At 35.8% G+C, this 25,953-nt stretch overlaps 1 protein-coding gene across 6 annotated transcripts in view; it reads left to right on the forward strand.

Annotated features, from left to right (window-relative positions):
• Window positions 1-25,953, forward strand: part of CASK (calcium/calmodulin dependent serine protein kinase) — a 189,161-nt gene that overhangs the window by 36,788 nt on the left and 126,420 nt on the right. For all 6 annotated transcript variants that reach the window (XM_051609086.1, XM_051609085.1, XM_051609088.1 and 3 more), the window contains exon 2: window positions 13,655-13,767. In XM_051609086.1, coding sequence (XP_051465046.1) covers window positions 13,655-13,767 — 113 coding nt within the window. The remainder of the gene's footprint in view (window positions 1-13,654; window positions 13,768-25,953) is intronic.

Raw genomic sequence — 25,953 nt, forward strand, 5'->3', positions numbered from 1 at the left:
ATTTTTATCTTTACAAGAAGGCTTGTACAGTTATTTTAAAACCCTGCCAACAGGAAGTTGCTTTCTGTAGTTGAACAATACTCTATGTATTCTCCATGATCTATAGCACTTGCTTTTCTCTTTTTCTCTCTCTTTAACTTATTTATTATTATTATTATATGTTATTATTGCTGTTATTATTATTAACCTATTTAACTCTTTAACTACAGAAACATAATGAAGAAATTGTATGATAATTTGATTTCTTCTTTCCATCACTCTCATCCGTCCTCAAATGCCACTGCTTTTCCTTCTCATTCATCTTTTCCTAAATGTTGCCTGCCTTAGAAGTTAACTCCTGGTTCTGTTTTTTATAGCCTTAATTCATCAAAAATATAGTTAGACTTAAATATGCAGTGAAATTTCTGATATAAAGCAGGAAGGTGCTATGGTAGGATTCCACAGCATATGTTCATACATTTAGTCCAAAAGCAATTGGCAGTTTTAAAGCCTAGTTTCGTTCAAATTTGTAACTTCACTGTTTGAGTACTTGGGATTTTTCATAATTCTGAGAAAGTGCCATTACTCAAACCATAGTATTAGCTAAATTCTCTCTTTTTGCTTTCTTTTATTTTAAAGACAGGGAAGTCAGTGGGGATGTGTGCTTATTCGTTTATGTGTATCTTGCCTAGAACAAAGCTGGAAGCTCCATTTCTGCTGCTGGGCTACTTGCAGCTGCCAAGTAAGCTAAGCTGGGGAATGCCTCAAATAAGCAGCAACAATCTGAACAGTCTCGTAATTATTTTTGTATGACTTATAGCAGTGTCACTGGATATTTATTTTTTTTTCCCCAGAACATCTGTGCACAAGTGTTTTGGTGCTTTCAGACAGTAATTCAGGCAGTGACTTTGATTCTGTGGTCCAAATCAGGGACTACAGCATTTATCACTGCAGTTGAAATCACTTCTAGTTTGATTTGAATTTAGAGTGACATAACTGAAAGAGTATTTTCACTTTCATCTTGTTGGTGTGAGAGTATGTGAGGAAACAAACAGATCTACTCTTGGACCAAGGTGTTCATCTGCTTCATGTCACTGTTTAGTCCTTGGATAAAATAAATAAAGGACAGCTGGAAAGGGGTGAAATGTTAGATGTTGCTCCTGACCTGGACTGTGGATTCAACTTTCTATTTTTGTCACTGTTCTGAAGGTCAAATAATCACTTGCAGGAGTGTAGGATCTTCCCGTGTGTGCACCTTAAATAGTCATGCACGGATGGAGTCAGTGCTCTAATTCCTGCTAATTTCATCATTCCAGGAATAATGTATTGTTTGGTCTTTTTAAGAAAGCAGTACTAAAAATCTTGTCCTTTCCTGGCAGTTTGGTAGCACCCCTGTGATACCTTCACATTGGTACTGGCAAGAACTTTAGTACCACTGTGCTTCAGAGCTAACTGGGAAACTGATCTAGTCAGCTTTCTTTTTTGGTAACAAAGCAAAACAAAACAAAACAAAACAAAACAAAACAAAAAGAAGCTTTTAAGTCAAGGCTTTACATTTAGGTTCAGGTTGATAGCAGTTCTATTGAATGTTTAAAAGAATGTTGTGTCTTTTTTCAAAAAAAAGCCCTGTGAAATTATCATGCAATACAGTATTCTGTATATGTATTAATTACTGTATTGTAGATTATTATAGTTCTTACAGGAATAATGGTCCTGTAGTTAATATGAGATATTTTGTATCCTAGAGGCTTTCTAATGACAAGATCATACTAAGGAGAGACCTTTAAATTGGTACATAAAGAGAAGAATGAGATTTAAAATTAATTAATGATTGTTCTAGAGGAAGCTGGTATCTCATGTTTAAATGCTTAGCTATTTGTTACTTATAAAACAACAGTGGTTAATTTTCCTACTATATTTATATAACAATATAGCTTCCAAGTATTTAGTAATGTGAATAGACATATTCAGTTTTAAAGGTTTTTCTTGTAGCTGCATTAGCTTTTTCTTTACTTTTTGAAGTTAGTGAGGGATATGGCATTTCTAAATAAACTAGTAAAAAGTAACTTGTTTAAAGTTTAGAAAAGAACTAGTGAAAATGGTATAGAGTAGTGATTTTTCCATAGAGATATCTTGATTATTGAAATGCAATCTGTACTTTAAAAAGTTATAAAAGAAACAAAAAAATTAAAACCACCCTGACTTGGAACGGTAGTTTGTATGCATTAAATTTATAGAAACACTACTTTTCAGAAACCTAACAGATCCAGATGGAAGAGAGAAACAAAATTGTCTTATCTTCTCTGTATCAGAATTTTCATTTTCATTCCAGTACATTGTTGAAAGCTTCAGATTTTAAGAGGTCAGAATGACTTCATTTCTCCCTGGAAACAGCATTCAGCCACCTTCTAGAAATATCATAACCAGGATTTTTTTCCCAGTATCTAGCTGAATGTTCTTAATAAATCCCATAATCCTGCCATAATTTAAAATGTTATGAATCGCCCAAAAGACTCATTTGAGTAATAAATTTGATTTCTGAAATATCAAAAATCTTTCAACACCTTTAAAAGAAAAACTCAAGTATTTCTATTTTCCTTTACTTCATATATGATCTTGATGACAACTTATGAAATTTAATACTAATCTATAAACTTTTAAGACAAGACACATTCTTTTTAGGGTACTTTTCATTTTGCTAATGCATGAAGGTGTTTGGCAGTTCAGAGACCAAACTCCTTTAAGAAGTACAGTGAACTGTCTGTCTGGATCGAGATTCTTCAGATAATTTAGCTTTAGAAGATCAGTACCACACTAGAGAACCTTCTCACTTAGAAACTTGGACTCTCTCACTAACCTCAGTAACTTGTATTTGTTCATTCCAAAGGGTCTTGTGAATTGGTATTCACACAGAAATATCCCTGAAGCTATGATTTTAAGTGACAGCTAAACTGAACTGAGGTATTCTGTTTGGGTTTTTTAACAAAATTTAAATACTGAGGTGTACAGGAAGCAATTTTTATTGAATCTATTACCAGAATACATTCTGTTTGGATTCATGTATTGGTTTTGTGGGAGATACAGATTTCTAGTATATGTGTTTTAAAAACGTTTTGTTTGACCATTGCTATCTTTCAAGTGTGAGACTTAAATATTGTGTAGTGGTACTAAATTAAATGAGTTTTGCTGTTAGTCAGATAAGGGGAAGAGAGAGGCCCTCAAAGAATTTCTGAACCTTTTGCTTGTATTACAGTATAAAGGCAATACATTTTTTATGTTGAGGAGCTGTCATGTGTTACCACAGACATAGTAACAGTAACAGTATTGAAAGGTAGTTTCTTCATCTCTGTAGTGGCTTGTGCAAGTTAAGTGTACCTTTCTGCATTGTAGTGAACGTGTAGAAAACTTCTGATTTTTGTAATTCAGTAGTGTTGGGACAGCTGAATTAGTGGTGGTGTATTCCAAATAATGAGAAAACCCCTTCTATCAGATCTGTTAGTACTTCCCTCTCACTTCCCTCTTGTAGTTTGGGTTGCTGATTTGTTTAAGACAGACAGAAAGATTAGTATATGGTAGATATTAAGTATTCCATATTTATCATATTGTAAGAAGTTGTTAAAATAGGGCATTAAAAGAGGAAATAGTAAAAAAAGCTAAGGTTTCTCACTGGTGGATTTCGGATTAGTTGTCTGTCAGGTTATTTTAAAAGAAAAAAAAAAACACTAAATGGAACTGTACTGATTAAACTATGCTGGTTTTTTTGATGCAACACTTCAGGATAATTGCTGCAGAGGAGGATCTGGATATCATCAAGAAAGGAAAACACCCACAACCAAGGAATATAGTAGTGGAAACTGAACTTCTAAATGCAGGATCCACCCTTTGAGAATTATAAAACTAGTAACAGACATTTTGTTAGGCTAAGACTGGTTGGTTGGAAACAACCAAGGAAGAATAATGCAGCTGTTTTATGTAGCTATATGATGGATGTTTGGAGAACATTAATACAGGATTGTAGCAGGTACATTATTTCCAGCAGAGAAGGAAGCATCATTAACGTTGCACAAACTTTTGCGGTCAGCTGGAGTACTTCTCACTGTTTTGGTTCCTTTTGTTAAGAAAAATTAGAACTGGAACAAACACTGGGAAGATACTCTGAAATGAGAGAGCTGATAATACAAAAGTGCATTTTGTTAGACTAGGCAAAACCTATGAGTGAGAGAGAGAAGAGCAATTAATATGTAAGCCTGGTTTTGTTAGCATGAGTAATAAATAAAAAGTGGTCATCAATAATCTTAAAGTGGAAATTTCAAATGTAAAAAGAACCACAATGCAGGCGGGAGATATGATGGAGGGAGCGGTTAATGCATGTGGATTCACCTGAGGGTGTAATCTCATGAAGGAATTTTTGGCAGCAGTGGTGGCCAACATAGACCTGTTCTTTCTCATCTTGCTCTATGTGCTACCAGAAGCAAGGCAACCTATTCACAGTGGAGCCAGGATTTAACTAAGACTTTCTCAGATTCGTTCCTTTGCTTCATTGCATGATTGCACATATCCTATATTAGCATAGGTCCTACAGGTGGGCTGTAGAACCCTATGAAAAATCATTGTGGTGTGAAGCTAACTTCACTTTTAGCAACAGCATTGCTTAAGCATCCCCTTTGTCCCAACCATTGTTTCTGGGTTTTGACTGTCTTGATACAGCTCTTTCCATAGCCGTGCTTCAAGCCAAATCAAGCAACTGCTCTGGATGAAAAGTAACACAGTAAAAATTGTGTGGGATGCTTGGGTGGCTTTTGTTTCTAGTTTGATTTGGTTCAGTGTAACCATGCCAAAGCTGTTTCAGGATACAATAGCTGGAAGGGTTGCTGGTTTGGTGAGTACTGCTGCTGCTGAAGTGCATTTGAAGCCTCAGCTTGAGACAAAACAAGGTCTATTAACATTAATGGTGTAAAAAGGTTCTCTGAATCAGAAAAGAAAGAACTGATGATCATTGTCTCAAGCTGATGAGACTGAAGTTACGCTACAACCTTTCTCTATTCTTTTGGAGGCAAAGCTATTATTTTGAATATACTCCTTCTCATTCCTGTGATCAAAGTGCTCTTTTTAACATATTTGTTTATTCTTGCTGCTTTTTTCTTACTGTTGAATTATTTCATACTTAATGTAGTTTTGAAAATTTTTTTTCTCCCAGATTTCCTTCACTGCTTCCTGATCTTGTGCACTAGGTCTTTCTTCAGAGAGATGAGCAAAAGGCAAAAAGGCAAAAAAATGGTTAAATATTAAAGGAGTCTGTTAGCAGAACAGTGTATTGTTTTGGACACTTATGAACTGATGCTCTTGATTCAGCTACTGGTGTGTTGTATTTTTCTGTGAAGTGTTACAGAATGTTGGAGTGTCAAAATAAATGTTGGGGATTTTGATTCCATGCTTTATTGTAGTATTTCAAGTGGGAATTTATTAGTGAACAAGGAGAATAGGAGAGCTCTCCTATTTCCCCCCTTTTTCGGTTAAAGAAATGGGTTTGATTACGGATCTGCACCAGCCTTAAATGACTTGTTGTGTGAGATGTAGATTGTCACCTACCTTAAGGTGAACCAGAGGAGAAAGGAGAGTCATATTTGTCATCAGTTTTTTGAGTTCTTACTGATGAGGGGACAGGATGTTTTCACTTCAGCTTAACAAACCAATTTTCTTTCTTCTTTCTCACCAACAGTTAAAAACCAGCAGCATTTTTCAAGACCCTTGCAATTTTTTATATCTCAGTTAAGAGACAGTCTCATAATTCACAGGTGTATGCTTAGTGCATACATGCCTTAGAAATAATTTTTTGTTCCTTCTTTCATCCAACTGCAAAAGGGACACATGATCAGTCACTTTCTTGAGGACTGAGGCTGCTAGCGTAGCATTTTAGACCTATGTACTCACTTAGGCAAGTGAAAATAGTGTCCAATGTCTAATTCTGAAGCAAAAACAAATTACTAGGAAACCACTGGAGACAGATTATCAAGGCAGAAATGAGCTAAAAATGGAATTTATGGACCCAAGCCTAAACTCTTTTAGAAGGCTATTTAGGAGTTACTTGAATGTGATGTCTTGATCCTTCTCTTGCAAATTACCTATGAAAAATAGAAAGTAAAGGAAGATCTCAGGACAGTTTCTTGAAAGAGCTTCTGTTTTCTATGTCGGTAATTATTGCTTCTGTTTAAAACAGTCGTAATACTTCAGTATCATCCAGACATGAACTTTAAATGATGTACTGTAGTCCTTGCTCTAAAAAGACTTCAATCTTCTATATGTGTTATGTGGCCTTTTGTGTGGAAGCATACCCCTCGTAAAGCTGCCTAGCAGCTATTGTCTGATCTTGTTCCAAAAAACTTACAGGTCTTAAGAAAGTACACTTATTATTCCTGCTACAGCTGCAGCTTTCAGACCAACTCTCTTAACACCATGAAACCTATTACTACATTAATTATTGGAAGCAGAATTTACTTGTCTGTATGCTGGGGTAATAATTTGTAAATGGTTGTTTTCAGAGAGGTGTTGTGGTTTTTTTTCTTGGTTGTTTTTTGGGTTTTTATGTTTGTTTTCTTTTTTAATAAGTAACATTGTCATATTGGTTTTGATAGCAACAAGTAGATGGTCTGACAAAGTTTATTGAACACATCCCTTCAGAGGTACCCTCCAGCCTCAATTTTTCTATGAATCTATAAATAAAATGGGAGAATTTACAAGGATAAGGTCAGTGTTAACTGATAATTGTGGAATTCTGAAAATGAAGGGTGATGTAGTGTATGTGAACAGAAAAATATTTTCTGTATAACTTGCATGTGAAGAATGTTGTCCATGGCTCATGCTGAAGTTTTTCTTTCATGATAATAGAATAGAGAATCTAGTAAGGATCTTATCGCAGTGTTCTTCCTTTCCCCACCCCAAAATATCCCAGCCAGTCAATAAGAATTGTTTAAAAACTACAGATACATTAAAGATACTTTACATATCAGCATCTATTTATAGCATGTGTATGCCTAAGTGATTAGGTAGATAGATACTCTGTGCATTAAAATGCGTGATAAATTAATTCTTACTTTTTTTGCTTGAGAAGAAAAATCAGGCCACAAACTTACTGTTTTTGTTGTCAGAGGTTACATATCAGTTAAGCTCATCCCCTTTGCAGGTTGGAGGTAGGAAAAATAGGAAAGCAGAAAAGATAGGAGTGTTTTGCTTTTATAGTGGAAAAAAATATGTAAACCGGCTTGTGAATTATACAAGAAAATCTTAAAATTGAAAGTAAATTTATTTTCAGAATGTCACATAAATTCTGAGCACACCATAAGGTTTTCTTGGGGAGTGTTTCCCTTTGACAAGTATGGGAGAGGCTGCTGCTTCTCTAGTTTCCTGTGGAAAGAAATAAATAGTTAAGGAAAAAAAAAAATAGAGAGAGAGAAAAAAGGCTGGAAGCTCCTCCTGTCTGCCGTTTCTTTTTCTCTGCCTTGTCTCTGCCAATATTTTGGCACTGCACGTGATTGTGTGGTGATCTTTTCAATTTTAGTTTTTTATTTCCTTTTGTGTCAGATAAGGCTTTCAGGAGGGCTGAAAAAATAGGTTTTAAAAACACTGCTGTGAGGGCAACACCACTGGAAGGGCAGTAAGTTGGAAGGAGGACCATGATTGTGTTTTTGGTCCACAGTAGCAACCACTGCTTCTGACTGGAGTTGCTTCTCACAGTAGAAAGACTAAGAAATAACGTGTAGGTGTCTCATTAGTACCTACCCCTTCCAAATCTTTTCTTGACTTTCATTTTCACTCTTTTGAAATGACCAGTGCTACAACTTCACTCAGAAGTCTTTCTCTAATTATTTCATTATTTACAAAATCATTAGGAAATAAAAAGTGCATTGTACTCAAGTATTTATGTAAGTACTGTGAGTACAATCATAAGTGTTTAAGATATGTCTCATAAAAATGATCATGAAGGTGAAAGACTTGAGAGTTGGTTTTTAGTTTGTGTTGGTTTGTATTTTTTTCCTTACCATAGAACCATAGCTTCGGTACTTTGTATATTCTTTTCTCTGTTGTACTAATATTAAAAAGAAATATTACTAATACGTATTCATATTGGGCTGAGATCTAGTGAACTGTTGTCTTGTGCTTTGTTCTTTGTATGTTTTATCCCAAATCTGAGTTAAAACGCAGACTTGGTTTTGAAGATGTGAACTGTTGAAGCATACCAGTGATAGAAATGTTGCTGCTTGGGAACTCAGTTTTGTGACTTGTACCGGGGTATCTAATTTTCTAAAGAAATATCATACCTACAACCCAAATGTCCTTCTATGCCACAGTTGTAATAATGCAGTCTTTTAAATTTTCCCTTAAGAATGAAACAAACATTGTCAGTGATGACTTTTTAAATACGGATGCCTCCAATCCGGGGTGCCAGTTCACAGAGAGGTTCAATCACTATTCTAAGCTTCCTTCCAAATGAGCTGAAGTAGTGACTAACTGCAGGTTTAATTAATCTTGGAAATACTTAATTTTCAAAAGAGGTTCACTTCAATCAGAGGGAAAATTCAAGAACATTTATAAATGGTATGGGCAAGCAAAGAGGGAAAGAGGTCTTTTCCTTTGAAATGTGGTTGTAATTTGCTTTCTTTCCAACAATTTTCATCAATTTGGATTCACTTGTTTTGGAGGTATTAATCACATTAGCGGAAAGCGGTGTTGTCTGCTGCTTAGGTAAGTAAATGCATAGCTGAGATAGCTGGGACTCCTTAGCCTGGAGAAGAGAAGCCTGAGGGGAGACCATATTAATGCCTACAAGTGTCTAAAGGGTGGATGCAAGGAGGCTGGAGCCAGACTATTTTCAGTAGTTCCCAGGGACACAAGGGGCAATGGGCACAAGCTGGAACATAGGAAGTTCCCTTTAAATATACGGGTAAAAATGCACTGGAAGAGGCTGCTGCCCAGGGAGGTTGTGGAGTCCCCTTCTCTGGAGACATTCAGGACCCACTTGGATGCAGTCCAGAGTAATGTGCTCTAGGGGATCCTACTTTAGTGGGGGAATTGGACTAGATGGTCTGTAGAGGTTCCTTCCAACTCTGACAATTCCATGATTCTGCAGTGGCTTTTAAATGAACAAAGAAAATCTAGGGAGTATATAGGTCTTTTTTTTATGTGACTTTTATCTGTATACATTTATAGTATCCTAATACAGGAAACTGACATAATCCCTTTTGGGAAACATTGATATTCCATTTAAACTGTTGCATAAAGGTAACTTTAAGACCTGTATTGTATGTTTCAAGTTCTTAATTGTTAAGCCCTGTGAAATAATGAAAAGGAATCTAAGGCCTTTTACTTCTAAATGGAAGCTAATTTTTAGAGGATCACTCTTTCATTGGAAGAGATTCTGTTGACTATTGTTGGTTTCACAAATGAAATGTTCAATTTGTGTTTCTTACCTTTTTTTTTAAATTTAAGTTAATGAAACTGAATTTGTTTTATATTAAGTTCCTCAAAAAATTGTGATTCACTTAGGAGAGATGTTGAGCATCTTCTCAATGATTTGATATGTAACTGATTTAAAATCTCAACTTTTAGGGTTCTGAAGCATAGGGATTCAGAAAGCATCTTTATTACTCCATTTCCACAGGTCAGCTCAGTTAATTTAGGACATGGGAAAGGAACATAATATAGTTACTGGTTGCAGTTGTGCTGCAGTGTTGACAAAGTATCAGTGAAAGAAAATAATCTGTCCTTACTACTCATGTATTTTAATGATTCTAGTGTCAACTCTTATGTCCATACCAACTGCACTGAAAGATTTTGAAAGCTTGTGGGGGGAGACGGGAGGATGGGTCTGAAACCAAATGTTTTCATATCTCATCAGGTATGTCTCTTAAGGTTAGCACAGAGAGAAATCAAATATAAAACATTTTACATTATAATTTTAGATAGTATGACTCTTACAAGGTGAAGTCTTAGTATGCAGCTTAACTCAGTTCCTCTGTTTTAATAAACAAGTAAGTAGTCTGATCGATTTATCTTTAACAGTTTTGATGATATGTATCTAGCATTATAGTTGTGCTTTCCCTGATCTGCATCACTGCTGTGTATAGATCTGTATAATTTGAGCTGCAGGGTTAGTAAAATGAGCTGCAGAAGTTGTCATTTAGTGAGGATGTGATATGTTTCATTAGTGGCAGATATGACTGTCAAATAGCTCCTTCTCATCTGAGAGATGAAATACTCTAGTCCTTTACCTGACACAGAAGAGTGTGATTTTACTGCTGAGACTGAGGACGACCTGAAAGACTTTTGTTACTTAGCTTCCAAATAAATTTTGAAACTACTGTGTTAGGTAGCATGACTTTTTGTTTTCTGACTCAGATTAAACAGTGTCACTGTGGACTATTATAACTTCATTTATAAAATCTCTGCATTTCAGTGCAGCTATTAGAAAAAAGTAAAAAAGCTGACTGGAACCATAATTTATTTTAAAATTCTTTTGTTATTTGGCACGTGGAAGTGATAGTGTCTGCTTAATTCATGATGGCACCACCTGTGAGTGTTTGATAATTGTCTGAAATTGGAAAATTCAAGCCTTTATTGTGCTGCTGGTGTCATGGAATATATTAATCTAATGCTTTGTCATAACACTATTTTGTGGCTGGCTGTGGCTTGAATATAAGCAAGTTGTGAAAAGGTTGGAAATCTGAGGCTTGTAAATAGCTGAATCTTCCAGGTTGTGTTTAAAAATTTCTGTATGAGGTTCTAAATTGGTGTGTTAAGAGAACAAGTGGATATCACAGAATTCTTGTCTTCTGTGCTTTATAGCACCTGTAATTTACTTAAGAGTTTTGGCATTCTTCATTCTAAGTAGAGAAGGCTCTGTTAAAAACAGAGCTAAGTTTCAATATGGCCATAAACTTTTAAGACTGTACAGGTGAGGTGTGTCTTATACCTTCTGTGTTACAGAGCTGAATAGAATACTTAATCTTTTTTGTCCCAGACTTAATATGTAGGAAGGAAATTGCTCCAGCCAGGGTTCTAAACTGTTAGTACATAATGGAAAGAAAAAATAAGTTATAATTACGAGAGAGAGTTAAGGGTGACTACAAGTCAGATCTCTGTTGGAGCTGCAGATTGTGTGCTCCTTTTGGATTTATGATTCCTCCAACTATCTTTCCTTGGCAGCTCCAAGTATGTGCGCATATGCGGATGGCTGGGCAAGGTCTCCAGCCCAGACTTGGGGAAACCAGGAAATCTGGAAGTACCTTGGTCAACAGGAGGATATATTAATGGATTTTTTGTGAATGAACAGAAGTTAGGGGCCTATCTGTAAGTAAGGATATGGTCTAGTCAGGCATCTTTCCACTCTAATGGTCTACCATTCTGTCAGATTATGTTACAAGTGTTATTTACTGTCTTCAGAAGTGCTTTGTGTGGGGGAAAACAATGAGAATGAAAAGAAAAAAGGATCATTTTATTGAAATACATTTAGCTTTCTAGTAATTCATGGCAATTATGAATGAAAATGAGTATTGCCACTGTTCTCCCAAAGCTGTAGTTTAGGTTTTTAAATTACCATAACATGGTGGTTTTATATTATTTTATTGTTATTTTACTTTGATGGTTGGTAAAAGAGTAGTCAGAGACTTGGGATAAGAAGGTGACATTGATATGTGCAAAATGGGACTTTTTAATAAAAACTTGTTTTTTGAAATGTGGGAGGAGGATTTCAAGTCAATAGCTGTAGTCCTTCTGATGACAAATTACGTCAGCTGAGCTTTTGCATTTACAGGTATACGTGGATTTCTATATATTAGAGTTTTAATTGAGCATCTTTTTAAAAATATTTGCAGTATCTGTTGGTAAAGGGGCAGATACTACATCATAGCAAGGTGTGGAATCAGGGAAGAGCATAGCGATCAGTATGGGGGGTTTCATTGTATGTTAGGAGGAAGAAAAGAGGTGAGAAAACCAGGCACTTTCTTGTCTAGTTAGTTCTGTTTGAGTGCATCTACATAATTCACATGTATATAGTTATGCTAATAAATATTTTCCTTGATTTTGAATGTTTAGATTGAAATTCATTGACAGATTTGTTATTTGTGTCGTGTGTCTGAAATTAACCTATTTTAGCTCTGGGAATACAGGGTTGGTAGTGTGATTAATTACATTCTTTCAGTCATTTGGTGTGTAAAGGAATACCAAAAACCAGTTATAAAGGTTTCTAAGTACACTCAGAGGCACATTTTCACTTTTCAAAAACCCTTTTGTTTTGAGAATTATGTTGCTTTGCAATCTCATTACTCAGAAACCTGAAAACTAACATCCAATTCACTGGTTGAAAGCAAGAATTTGTCTTTTAAGCTATGTTTAAGCATGTATTTCACTCAGCAGGTGAATGTTAACTCAGTAGTTGAACTTTTGAACTAAGGCTCTTTCCACCCTCAAATTTTCCCTTAAGTCTCTTTTGAGAAGATGTTAGAATGAATTTATTTAGAACTATCATGTCAGACATCAAATAACAGTAAAAAAAGATTGATTTACCACAACTCCTGCAGTTTATTTTTTGTGTTTGAAAGCTTGACCCACCAGTTATTTGATTGTATTATCTGTTGGTTAACGTTGGATGGAAGATTCCATCAAAGCCAGCAAATTACTATAAGAAGCTCCCAAAAATTCATATTAATGGTGATGGTTTTTAAAATGTTGTTTTACCTTGTGTTTTGGCAAATGTAATTTCAATTTTGAAATATGACTAGCTTTTTAATAGTTGAGTGCAGTACTAGCATCTGTCTGAAATAAATTTATTAAATATCTTTTATCTGTAACTTTTGTGAGAATTCTATTAATTGCCATAGATAAAAGAAATTACAAGCTTTTGTGGAATTTTGAAGTATTGCAATGGACATTGTTTATATCTAGTGGCTCAAAATAAAACTAGACTTTGTATAACAAAACAGATTAATAAACTCAAGCAATGTGACTTATCATCATTATTTTGAAGGAATATTGTTTCAGTTGTTTCAAATAATAGTATCTTAGGACTGAAAGCGAGAATGTTTCTTGCTTTTTTTTTTTCTTTTTCCCCAATTCCACCTGGTGCTCTTAGACAAACTCTGAAGCCATCTGTGTCAAACTTTGTTTTTGAAACAAACAAATGAATAGAGATTGCAGAATGTGATCCGTTACAGTAAGGGAGGATAATACCTGAGTTAGAAACAGTTTAAGAAGCTCACAATATACATATAATATTTTAACATCTATTTTCCTGTTCGGATTATGCATAACAATAAAGTCAATTTAAAATTTATTAATAATGTCAGTATATTACACAAGGTTTCTAAGAGTATAGCCTTTTTAAAGTGTCAGAGTAAGAGAATATGTCTTTAATACAGGAAAATAAGAAACTTGTTTGGTGTTCTTTATACCAGTCTATAGCTGAAATTATATATTTTACATCTGGTGGGCAGCAAGAGTGAGAGTTACAAGCTTCTGTGTAAATAGTGCACTTGAATGCTGGAACCTAAACTTAGGGGACTAGATCTTTCAAGGTCCCTTCCAACCCCTAACATTCTGTGATTCTGTGGCAATGGAATTGTAGCTCAATGTAGACAACAGGATGGATTATTTATTGCTGGTTTTTTTTGTACGTGTGTTTCAGGGGTCCTTTCAGCGTTGTGCGGCGATGTATCAACAGGGAAACAGGGCAGCAGTTTGCTGTGAAGATTGTCGATGTAGCAAAATTCACTTCAAGTCCTGGATTAAGCACAGAAGGTAAGAATGAACAATTAAGCAAATTCAAAGCAGACAGGGCTTTTTATTTGTCCATTTTGTATATGTTTGCTTGTTTTGTAAGATCCTTTCTGGTTTATATTCTGTAGAAATTTTAAAGCAATGTCTTATCTTGCTAATATAAATTGATTTAATTTACTGCATACATTTCTATTATTTAGTAGTTTCTACAGCTGATTGGTTGTGATAATAGAGATTAGAAAGAATAGTAGGTCCATACTAGGTCTAAGTCATTGCTATCACTGTGTGGAATTTTTTTATTTAAGAAAGTTAATTCTTAAAGAAAAAGTAATTCCGAATAAAAAGAAACATACAAAGGAAGTAAAGTAAGAACACATCAGTTTTGGTTTTGATTTTGGTTTTACTAGTCTGAATTTAGGAAGTAATCTGCTATAAAATGAAAAATGAAAGCTTGCCATTAGAGTGTGTGAAATTATATAAAAAACTGTATACATTTTCCGTATAGTCAGGATTGAAACAGCAGCAGCAGAACTGCTACAATGTAAATAAAAGGCTGTAACTCTTACAATTTCCTATTTTAGCGTAAGACAGTATGTCTTTTCTAAGATGAATATGCAACTTGTGTGTATGCATGAAGTGCTGCTTTTACACTGTATGAAAAGAGTATGGTAAAGGTATGACGATCCCTGTGCAGTCCTTGTCCACTGTATATTTGCTGGAAATCTTACTCTTTTGTGTTCTTTTGGGATTCCACTTTGTGCCATCTTAAGTTCTTAGGAACCAAAGTTCAGCAGCAAAAAAGGGTCAGTGACTTTTTTTTTAATTATATCAAACAGTATCTCAAGCCTTAATGGCTAGTTTTATTTGCAAGGTGAATCTCAGGTCTTTCTTCAAACTTTACAAGATATTTTTATTTACATCTGATAGTGCCATTGCTAGTTTCTTTTTCCTAACCCTCCAACAAAATATAAGCCGCTCTTTCTATAATGCTCAGTTTTTATTTTGCTGCATTATGGTTTTGGCAGGTTATTCCAAAACCATTGCAATTTGAGCTAGTATATTTTTACTGAAATTATTTGTTATCTTTTAAATAAGTTCTGTCTTTATTCTGGTCTTTTTCTGAGTCTCATCTTAACTACTGATGATACACATACTATACCTTTCCACCTTTTATTGGAGTATTGCTTTCCTCAATCCATAATAGTAAAATTCAGTCTTTTGGAGCCATGGATGAATTGCTGAAAGAGAGAAATAGTACACAAAGGAGTAGGGACTCATCAGGAGGGAAAGAGAAGCCAACAGTAATTACTGGTTCACTGAAAACTTGAAGGATATATGTTGATGGTTTGCATTTGCTGCCTGGATCTAAAAAAAAGGCTTGAGAGTATACCAAGAAATGCTGGGGGTTTTATTCCACTTGTCTTATATTGATATAGTTATAAACCAAGCTGGTAGGTCATTGAGTTAACAGATCATAATCTCTTTCTGGGTTTAGTGACTTTTTGATTCATTTTCTTTTTTTGGTTGTAGGAGTGTTCTTGTTTGGTTGGTTTTGGTGGGTTTTTAAGGTTTTGAATTATTATACATTAGATCTGTAATATTAAGACATAGAGATGAGTAAGTGAGCGTGGAACAAGTTCTTAACTCTACATGGGAATCTGAGCATGTTTTTCACAAACTCCATTTTGCATACTCTTTAATTTGTTTTTACTCTGCTTTTTTGGTTTGTTTTGTTTGTGGACCTCTCTGCTATTCCAGTTCTAGGTTTATTTTTTCAAAGATTTTCTTTTTCATAATTTTTTAAATTTGTTTAGCTTATTTCTGATATGACATTCCGTAAGCACGTTGGTGGGAAGCCATGATGGTGTAACTTGCATAAAATAAATACTAGATAAACTTACCTAGGAAGAAGGAATATTTGTAAATTGTGTTAAAGTATAAGCTAGAATAGAATTGTAAGATTAAATCCTTAGGAACATTTTTTTACCTTAACATTTTGCTCTCTGCAAGATCGTTTTGGTCTTGAAGGTTATCTTTGTGCAACTTTTTACCACCAGTCTTTCTCTGAAGCACAGGAGTGGGAGAATAGGACATTCTGCATGTGAGGGAGCTGATGTCAATGTCTTCCATTAATTTCACATGTATGTGGAGTACTGAGAGGTAGAGGGCCCTATATACCTCCATGCTTATGATTAAATCTAAAAATTCTCTGTTCTTGAGTGCTTATGCATACATACCCATGTGGAATGAAATGTGTTTATGGGTAAGAATTCCACAGAATCCCAGAATCATCATGGCTGGAAAAGACCCTTAAGAGCATAGAGTCCAGCCATCCATCCAGGGAGGGGGCAGGGAAAAACAACCAACAAAACAAAACCAATCAAACAACACAACACCCACCATGCTCACTAGAGCATGTCCTGAAGTGCCATGTCTACATTTTCCACGTCTACATGTTTTTATGAATACCTCCAGGGGTGGTGACTCCACCACATCCCTGGGCAGCCCACTTCACCATTTCACCATTTGCAGTGATTTGCATTTGTCAGCAGTGTACTCTTGTGGCGAAGGCAAGCAACTGCATAGCAGATTGCTGCAAAAGTGTAGCCATCAAGTCAGAGGAGGTGATTATTCTCTCTATTCATGCCTTGTGGTACCACATCCGGAGCACTGTGTGGAGCCTGGGTTTCCCCAGTAAAAGACAAACAATGATGTTCTGATATGAGTCTAACAAAGCTGGGCTGAGAACTGGGGTTCATCTAGCCATAAGAAGAGATTAAGGTGAGATTTAGTGCTGTCTTCAACTATTTAATAGAAGGATATAGAGCACATGGAGCCAAACTCTTAATGTAGGCACACATTGGAAAGGAAAGAGGCCATGCAGACAACTTGCAAAGTGGAAAATTCCAATTAGAGACAAGGATTTAAAGAAAAAAATAAAATCACTCTGCAAGTGGTAAAACTGCTACAAGTTGCATAGAGAGATTGTGGAGAGAGCATCCTCAGAGATGCTCAGAACTGGGCTATTTGAGACCCTGAGCTTCCTGATCTACTTTGACTTGTTTTGAGCAAGAGTTTGGACTAGATGGCCTCAAGAGGTTCTTTACAATCTACGGGATTCTGTGGTATTAGTATCAACAGTCTACATGTAATCTATGGGGCAGTATAGCTGTAAAGGGAGAAAATTTAGGTGTAACACTAATGTGCTTTAAAGAGAGTTAATTTGAAACTAGATTTGATACAGTGTTAATTTTTTTAAAAAATTAACTGTCTTTTGATATAATGTTTCAATTTTGAAAGTTCCTTTAAGACTGTTTTTCATACAATATTTCAGTTTCTATAACTTGTGAGATGTTTGAGCATGGACTATATTTTTAAAAGAAGGAGTGTTAGCAAATCTGAACAGTTAATTTAAAAAATTATACTGATTTCTTACAAAAATGGTATCTGCCTTAGGTCAGTAACAAAAGCAGTCAAGCTTGAAAAATTGATACTTCTCTAAGCTAATCTGTGTTTATCAATTGGTACTATAATGAGCATTTGTAGTATATAATAGAGAAGTCATGAGCTTGCAAGGCAAATTTTATCTAGTATAGTATTCTTTCCATAAGGCTGCTCAATACGTGTAGTGTGTATAGACACAGATATCTCCAGTGATTTTCATGTCTGTGTGCATATCTGCAGTGGTTTGGTGATAAGAAAGAAAAGAAAAAAGCTATGCAATGATGCCTGACAGCTAGCAAATCTAATTTGCGCTAAATTGTATTGGATTTAAGTATTAGTATTCATGGTCTTGTGTACTGTGTGTCATCAATCTCTGTAGTGTTGTAATTCAACCATTTTAATGAAGTGTATTGACACCATGTCACTGTTCAAGTGGCTGCGTGATCCACTGGATTAATGTTGGCTATTTTGCAGGATGACGGATTCTATAGTTCACTATGCTTTTCATATTGCAGAGACACAAAAAATTCAAGATATATACACATGAAAATGTGAAGCTTGAATATTTTTAGATATAAAAGAGACTATTTCATACAGTTCAATTTAGAGGATTCATGTGTAAGAGTGCTTGATGCTCTGAGACACTAGTTTTCTCATTGAGGTCTTATAAAAATATCAGTGTAAATCAGCTTATTTTCAAATACAGCTCTTAGTTACTACACTCAGAACTTTTGGTAAGGAAAAGTGTAAAAAGCACTTTATTTCTGAGTTTGTTACAGCTCACACCATAGTTTTCTTTTTACTGTCTGCTTCTGCTGCTGCTCTACTCATATCCTATGCACTTTTGTATCCTTTTCTTTTACTCTGCATGACCCGCATAGCTTGTTTTTAGTTACCTTTTCTATTATCAAATATCTGTAAGTGCAAACACTTTCTCAGGAAGACGATAATCGGTTCCTTACGACCTAGTAAAAGCCAATGTACATTATTTGTATTTTAATATCAGAGTGCTGACTTCTAACATACTGAGTGGTTTTTGAAGCAATTTAAAGGACAGTGCTCTGCTTACAAGACATGTCTTTTTGAAGTTCTTAATTCATCGTCTCATAGATTCAGTTATCTGTAATTCATTTGGGTAGAAACATCCTCACAAAAAAAGCAATTACCATTGCTTCCACAACCTTCTAATAGGCTAGACCTTATTCATTAGGCTGTTGTGTGCACCTCTACAGGTTTGCATGCATGCAAGCCACTGTGAAGCTGAATAGATGAGCTGATAAGGAAAGATTCAGGTTTCCTTTAGAACCCCAGCTCTACGTGAAATATTTTGGCTGTGATATCGGGCAAAAATGTAGCCCAGAAAGAAGTGTTTTGAATAATGTTCTTGGACTTTTTCTAGCACTGGGGCAAAATAGTTAAATTAAAGCTGGTATTGATACGGATCATCCATCTTAGGACAAGAGTTCAAAAATTACGTATTTGGGGGGGAGGAAACATGGAAGTTTGCATTGGTTTGATGTTGTGTTGTTGTTTATTTTCCTTTCTACAAAGGGCCCATCTCTGGTATTTTCAGGTTTTGAGTGAGTTTCTTACACCTGAAACCTTGCTCTTGTTCTGCTTATTTGCTTACATTGTTTACTTTTGTTACTTGAAATTTATATACTTATTTAGACTTGTATTTTTTAAGTCACATTGTTGGTGCAGCTCATTGGAAAGGCTTTGATTAATTCCATATGAAGATGGAACAACATCTTCAACAGAGTATCTTAACCTTTTGATTTTTGAATCAAATTTTGGAATCTTTGGGTTTAAGCAAAAATGTGGTCTCAGTGTTGAGCTTAAGTCTCCGAGTAAAAAATATTTTGAAACTGTACATCATAAAATTTTATGATACTATACCATATGCAGAGTGAATTTGAAGAAAGAGCAAGTGATCTTTGATTTGGAAACACCAACTTACCTGGAATTTCAGAGAATGAAAAGCTGTGTCAGCTTGACTTTGCTTTTTCATTTGTTATTATTTTAATTCTATTAGACATCTTAAAGTATTTAGCGCTACTAGTGTTGCGCTCCTATAGAGGAGCTTTCTTGAAAATTTAATTGTGAATGTCTCAGTACAGAAGAGGTTGAGGCAGATGTTTATAGACTGCAAAAATCACATGGCATTAGTGACACATCTTTTATTAAGAGAATGCATGAATATGGAATTTTGAAGCGTGCTTAGAAAGTTGGTAGCTGCCTGTCATGAAGCTTATGTCGCTGGTCCTTTAAATACCACTGTTATGGTGAGGGTCAAAAGGTAGGAAGCATTTGAATTTACCTTGTAGCTCTGATAATACAAACAGAATCACAGGATGTAAGGGGTTGGATGGGACCTCGAAAGATCATCTAGTCCAGCCCCCCTGCCAGAGCAGGATCATCTACAGTAGGTCACACAGGAACACATCCAGGCAGGTTATTGTCATGTCAAGAATCCACATTTTTGAGAAGTGCATAGTTACTAGCTTAGTTTTTCTACTTCTTTTACACATGGGTAGAACTGTTCTTATTTTGGTACAGAACATGTTACCTAAGCCTTTATGAGGAATTTCTTTGTTTTAACTTAATGAAGAATTTGTTTTTTATTATTTTGTTGTTTGGCAGGGGTGGGGGGTGTTTATTTTTTGGTGGTGGGTTTTTGTGTTGTTTGGTTTTTTGAGAAGCTGTAGGCTTGTTTGATTATAAATTCAGTTCAACTAATTTGCATGTATGAACTTCATAAATGTCTAACTGTTTTATAGTTCTGCTATAACTTTCATAAACAAAGTGTCATTAGAATTAAATACTTCTGTGCAGAAATGTAACATAAGAGATGGAACCAAGCTTTTCCCCCCAGAAGACATTTGTTTAAGTGCTGAAGCATGCTAACCTTGTAAAAGATAAATAAGAATCACAAGAATGCATGAAAACATAGGAATTTATTTTTTATGACTCCCTTTTTTCTTGCTACTGAAAGTTAGTTCACTGCAGAAATGGTGCATGTGTTGTGTTGGGGTTTTTTTGGTGGAAATATGAAATTCAGTCTTGGAAGACACTATGCATAATACGTTGCTTGTTGGGATTTTTAAGTATGAAAGACAAGGTTATATTTTAGGGGCTTTTTTTGGTGCTATTTTTAGCATGCACCCAGATACAGGTTTCCAGTAGTGAGATACTAAGTGTTACTGGGCAAATTATCATGATTTTGACCTCTTTTGGTGTGCAACATACAAGTTTGATTGTTCCAGAGAAGCAAATACAAAATTCTGTGTGGCTACACCTGGTGTGCTAGTTGCATTTCTGGACTCCCTAGTAGAGAAGAGATGTGGAGCTACTAGAGGGAGTCCAGTAAAGGGCCACTACTAAGATGATTAAGTTATTTGAGCATCTCTCCTGTGAAGAAAAGCTGAGAGAGCTGGAACTGCTCAGCCTGGAGAAGGAAAGGCTCCAAATGGTTCTCATCAATGAGTACAAATACCTGAAGGGAGGATGCAAAAAATGGAGCCAGGCTTATCCCAGTGGTGCCTAGTGTCAGGACCAGAGTTGGTGGGCGCAAATTGGAATACAGAAGTCTCCATGTGAACAGCAGGAAACCCTTTTTCACTGAGGGTTATCGAGCACTGGAACAGATTGCCAGGAGAAGCTGTGGAATTTCTATCCTTGGATATATTCAAAAGCTGCCTGGACACAGTACTGGGCAATTGGCTCTAGGTTTCCCTTCTTGAGCAGAGCAGTTGGACCAGACGACTTCCAGATATCACTTCCGACCTCAACCATTCTGTGATTCTACAAATAGAGCTTCATAACTTCTTTGATGGATGAATAGCTCTCCTGTGATGGGCTGGGGAGCAGGTGAGCAGTATGTTATTAGGACTCCCCCTTGCCTCATACACTATTGTCTCTCTCTGCTCCTTTGTGGCTATAAAGATGAGGTTTTATCACATAACCTAGCAAAGTTTTTCTTTTCCTAAACCTAGTTTAATGATAGGTGCCTTCTTTTTTAAGAAAGCAAACTGTGTGAGAAAGTTTGAGAAAAGGAAATTTGTTTGAAAAAGAAATCTACGTTTGAGGGAGAAGGAGGGTAATTCCTGCTTTGGTGTACCTAAAGTAGTAAGCAAACTCTGGAGCTTTCACCAGTCCATAAAAACAAATGACAAAGGTGTGTTTCTTCACCCTCTTTGCAAAGCAAAGTCATAATTGACTTTATGCAAAGAGATCTGGAAATACGCTTTTAAAAATACTTATTTTGAGAATACTCTCAAGTCTTAATTCTTAATCATTGTTGTCTTTAAGCTCTTTACAAAATGCATGAGGTATGTCCAACTTCAGTTCTGAAGGATGAAAACAGTTTCCAAAACACTTTGGTCTTTGTACACAGTCTGTACTCATCAAACAATAGTCCATCTTGCCAATAGTCCAGAAATAGACTTCTAACTCTGCTTGCCATAATTCAGACTGGTTAGAAACATAGGGAAGATAATAAGCATCAGCTGTATTTTCAAATATTTTCTGTTTGAATGCAAGCACATATTCTATTCTGGTTTGTGCAGTCAACAAAACTCAAGATTATTTGCAACTCAACTGCAACTTCTGTTAATTCATTGATGCAAAGAGAACCTTCATTGACTCTTAAATGCTGGGTTTTGTTTTTCATAGATCTTAAAATATGTCACTGTGAAATGATAAATGATCCTTGTGCGATAGGTCTCTTTTAGAGTGGATTTCAGTATTAGAATGGCAAACTTGATATTCATGGAAACTTTCATTCTAACATCTTCATCAGCAGATGTTTATGAAGCACATAGAAGTTGAGAGTTTTCCATAATACGTCATGTATAAGAGAGTGGAAATACTTTAAGGAGAAGGAAGTTCAAAATATATGGAGTTCAGGAAGTTGTCAGTATGTCAGTTGCTTGTGAGAAGTAAATACTTTAGGTCATATTAGTTCTCATTTTAACATGTACAGATGCAAAGATACCCACCTTCCTTGAGTGTAAATCAGTGTGTTTAGTCTAGCTGTAAACACTGTCAAATGGTGCCTGTGTTTTCCAGGTTAAGATTTGCTTTGGTAGGGACAAAAATAATTTTGTAATCTTTTTGCATAAAGAGGAAAAAAAAATCTTAAGAAGAAGCAATGAAGTCTATCTGATATGAAGGCAGATATAAATATTTGTTGTTTGGAACCTCTCTTGTGAAACAGTTAAAAGAAAAGATCTTGGTTAACATATTGAGTAGAATATTGGAGATTTTTTGCTTCTCAATTAAGAGACACATTTTGATTTAAGTAAATCAAAGACCTGGAGGTCCTGATGAAACCCATGAAGTTAGTTCTGTTTCTTAATGACTTTGTATGTTTTATGTGCTGTTTTTGTTCTACCATATGAAATCTTATTATACCAGTTCTTTTCCAGTATATTAATTATTTTGATAGAATGAAAAAGTTAGGTGCAGTGATTGTCTATACAGTTAAATTTAACATTAAAATCCACTTAAAAAAACTTGAATTAACAATTATATTAATTCAATTTTATCTTTATCTTGAATACTGCATTGAATTTCCTCCTAATTCTGTTTTAAAACTATTACATGTATAACCAGGAACTAATAATTTGACTGAGACAACTGTCTACTCCCCACTGCCAAGTAATGGAATAGAAGAGGCATAATTTCAAAACACTTTGATCATTTAACTACGTAGAAAATAGAAGGATGATAATATTACATCTAGCTAAGCACTGCAAGATACTTGTGTTTTCTTAGGTTTATAGCAATTTTGGTTTTTTTAAGTGGCAAAGGCTTTAGGAGAAAAACCTGTTTTTAACAGCTCTGTGTATTACTGCAGTCTGAGCACCCTGAAACAGCACTTATTGGCATGACATTTTCCATCTACAAGTCATTTATTTCAGTAGACACTTATCAGGGACACCTGGATAGCTTACTCATGTTGAATGTATTGTATGTACTTGATTTTGTAATATTAATCCAACCAACAAATATACACAGTGACAACAAGTAAATTGACAATGTAAGCAAAAATAGTGTGATCTATAGTTTGTTTACTTAAAATCTATGACAGGTTTTTCTTGGAGGATGTTTTTGAAGATCACTTCATACATGAGTAAGACTTGCAGTGTGTTTCCTGACTGGGAGAGGGGAATGGTCTATGTATGAGTTTTTTTCCTAAAATATTTAAGTGGTCAAATTCTACCATTTTGAAGTTGCTGTAGAAGAAAAAGCCCATTTGCAAATGAGACTGGTGCTAAAAAGCAATGTTTTATTCTTTCAGAATGTCTTAGCATTTGTTAAGGCACCTAAATGAGGATTTGTTTTTAATACTTTAGAGAACTGAGAAATTTATGTGCTCCAAGTGCCACAGGAAGTTTTCTAGCAGGGTCAGAGATATAAAACCCAAGCTTCTTGATTTCTTTTGGTTTGCAAGAAGACTAACTAACTAAATTTGGGTTAAAAACTATATTGTTTGAGCAACTGTGACTATGTGAAGCAGTTATTGTAGATTTCTTAATATGTGTCATTTTTAACATTTGGTGTTATACAGTGAAATTAACAATTGCAAGTCCTGGTGAAAATATTGCCTTAGTTTATAGCATCATAAATAGTGAAAACGGCTTATGAAATACTACTTTGCCTGAGTAAGGTAGATTTTTTTCCTTGGCCAAATCAAATAAATACTTGAATCCTAGATGTCACCACATAATATTTATTAGAGTGTGTATGTGTTACACATCAGTGTTTTCAGATCTATCCAGGCTATCATCACTGTATTCTCTTTTGTCCTTGAAAGCCTGTGCTAAACTGGAGCCTGTGTTTTCAGCACAGGTCTGGACAAAGTCAGGTTGACATGTTTGAAAAGCTTTTCATCTCTGATGTTATAGTGTTACAAGAACAGTGATAGGGCACCTACTGTCTCTGTCTCTCAGAAGCTCACCTGTTTGAGGGGAAAACCAGTGAAGAAACTGGTATGCCCTAGAAATGTAAATTCAAGGTTCACCTTGTCTAAGGCCTAACAGTGACTCTGTGTTTAACACAAGAATAGAAGCTGGGGTTGGAATAGGAACTGTGGGAGCATGTCTTGTAAGTAGACCTCAGTTCCTTCCTGAAGAGCCAGTAGGCATTGGTTTTTTTTCTTTATGTCGTAAATAGCAAGCACACAGGCTAGCTGGAGAAGGTGCATGCTCAAGGTAACATGAACAAGAGAGAGGAAAAAGCATCAACACTTACCAAAGCTGCTATCCTTATCTGTGCTACTGTCCATCTGGTAGGACTGGTCAGCAGCTAAGAATCAATTAAGGATTTGAAGATCCATGTTCCATTCTAGATACTGTCTGGACTACCAGGCCTTTCCCACCCCTGCCCAGTTTCCTATTTTTTGTCACCTCTGATTTTGTTTGTGGGTGTGGAACTGTGTGATTGGCTGTTGTTAAGGGCACTGCCTGCTTTACCAAAGGCACTTGTTCATTTGGGATTTGCTTCTTTTGTGTCATATTCCCCTCCTCTCATCACACAGGCAAAAATTTGGGGGGAATTTCAATCAATCTAATTTCTTTTCAGTTAACAAACTTATAATAATTGATTCTGGTATTGAAGCAAATACACACACGCACTTAGTAAAAAACACCTCTTGCCTCCCCTCTTCCTGGTCTCCATTCACCTGGCCACACAGAGCATTCAATCCCTTTGCAGAGGCATCGGGCACAGGGCAGATGGGGTCAGTGCACAGTGGTTCCTGCAGCAGTGGCAGTCCCTCTGGAGCTGTACTGCTAGGCCCTGCTTGGACTGCTGCTCAGCTCCAGCCTCTACTCTCTCCCACTGCTCCAGCCTGCTCCTTTATTTTTCTGGTTCCTCACCCCTCCCAGTCTGGCCTTGTTCCATTTATTTGCTCTTAGTTTTGTTTGGTGTTTACTGCACTCTAAATTTTAGATATGTTTTTGCAGAGGCTCTATGACGTCCTCTGATTCAGAGGTGCCACATGTGGCTTACTGGACTCAGCTGTGTCCTGTGGTGGTTCTGTTGCAGAGCCAACAACACAGGGCAACCCCTCATCTCTTCCACTGAGGGCACCCCCACAGCTCCTTGCTAGATTTGGCATAATACCTTGCCAGTTATGCCTAATACACCCCCCCACACACACATCACCAGTCTTTTAGGAATTTGTATGAACTTGCTCATCTTTTTCTCTTTTTGGTCTTTGCCAGTCTTGCTTTTTCACTGTCCTATTTGAAGACATGATTGGTCATTTGCTGTTGCCAGGTATCGTTAGGGTAAATTGATTACAAGGGAAATACAGCTGGGGTTCAGTGCAGGGTACTGTTCTGTTCCTTGCTTATCCCTTTGTATGATAAAATGTAAGAGAAAATTCCGCCTTGGTTCTGTTGTATTTAATAACTTCCCCCTATAGAGTACAGTTTGTAACAACTTTTGAGGAATTATTTGCTGTACTAACTAACAGTCAGTTATTCACAGCTTCAGGACATGGTAATCCGTGTTGCAAATTCTGGTCTGAGGACTGAGGACATGTACATGTGCCAAGATTTGCAGTGATCTTTGGAGGAAAAAAAAAAACCCAAACCAACTTCTAATATTCCTTCTGGTTTTTTTTAATAAAAATAATTTACATTTTAAAGCATTTTTAGGTCTTCCATGTAGTAACAACTGCAAAAAATCAGTTTCTTCAGTGATATCAAAACTGATGGGGAGAGATTATTTTTATAAAATTGGTCACCTTCT

Source organism: Apus apus, chromosome 1 (assembly GCF_020740795.1).
Source record: "Apus apus isolate bApuApu2 chromosome 1, bApuApu2.pri.cur, whole genome shotgun sequence".
In the NCBI taxonomy this organism is placed as follows: domain Eukaryota; kingdom Metazoa; phylum Chordata; class Aves; order Apodiformes; family Apodidae; genus Apus; species Apus apus.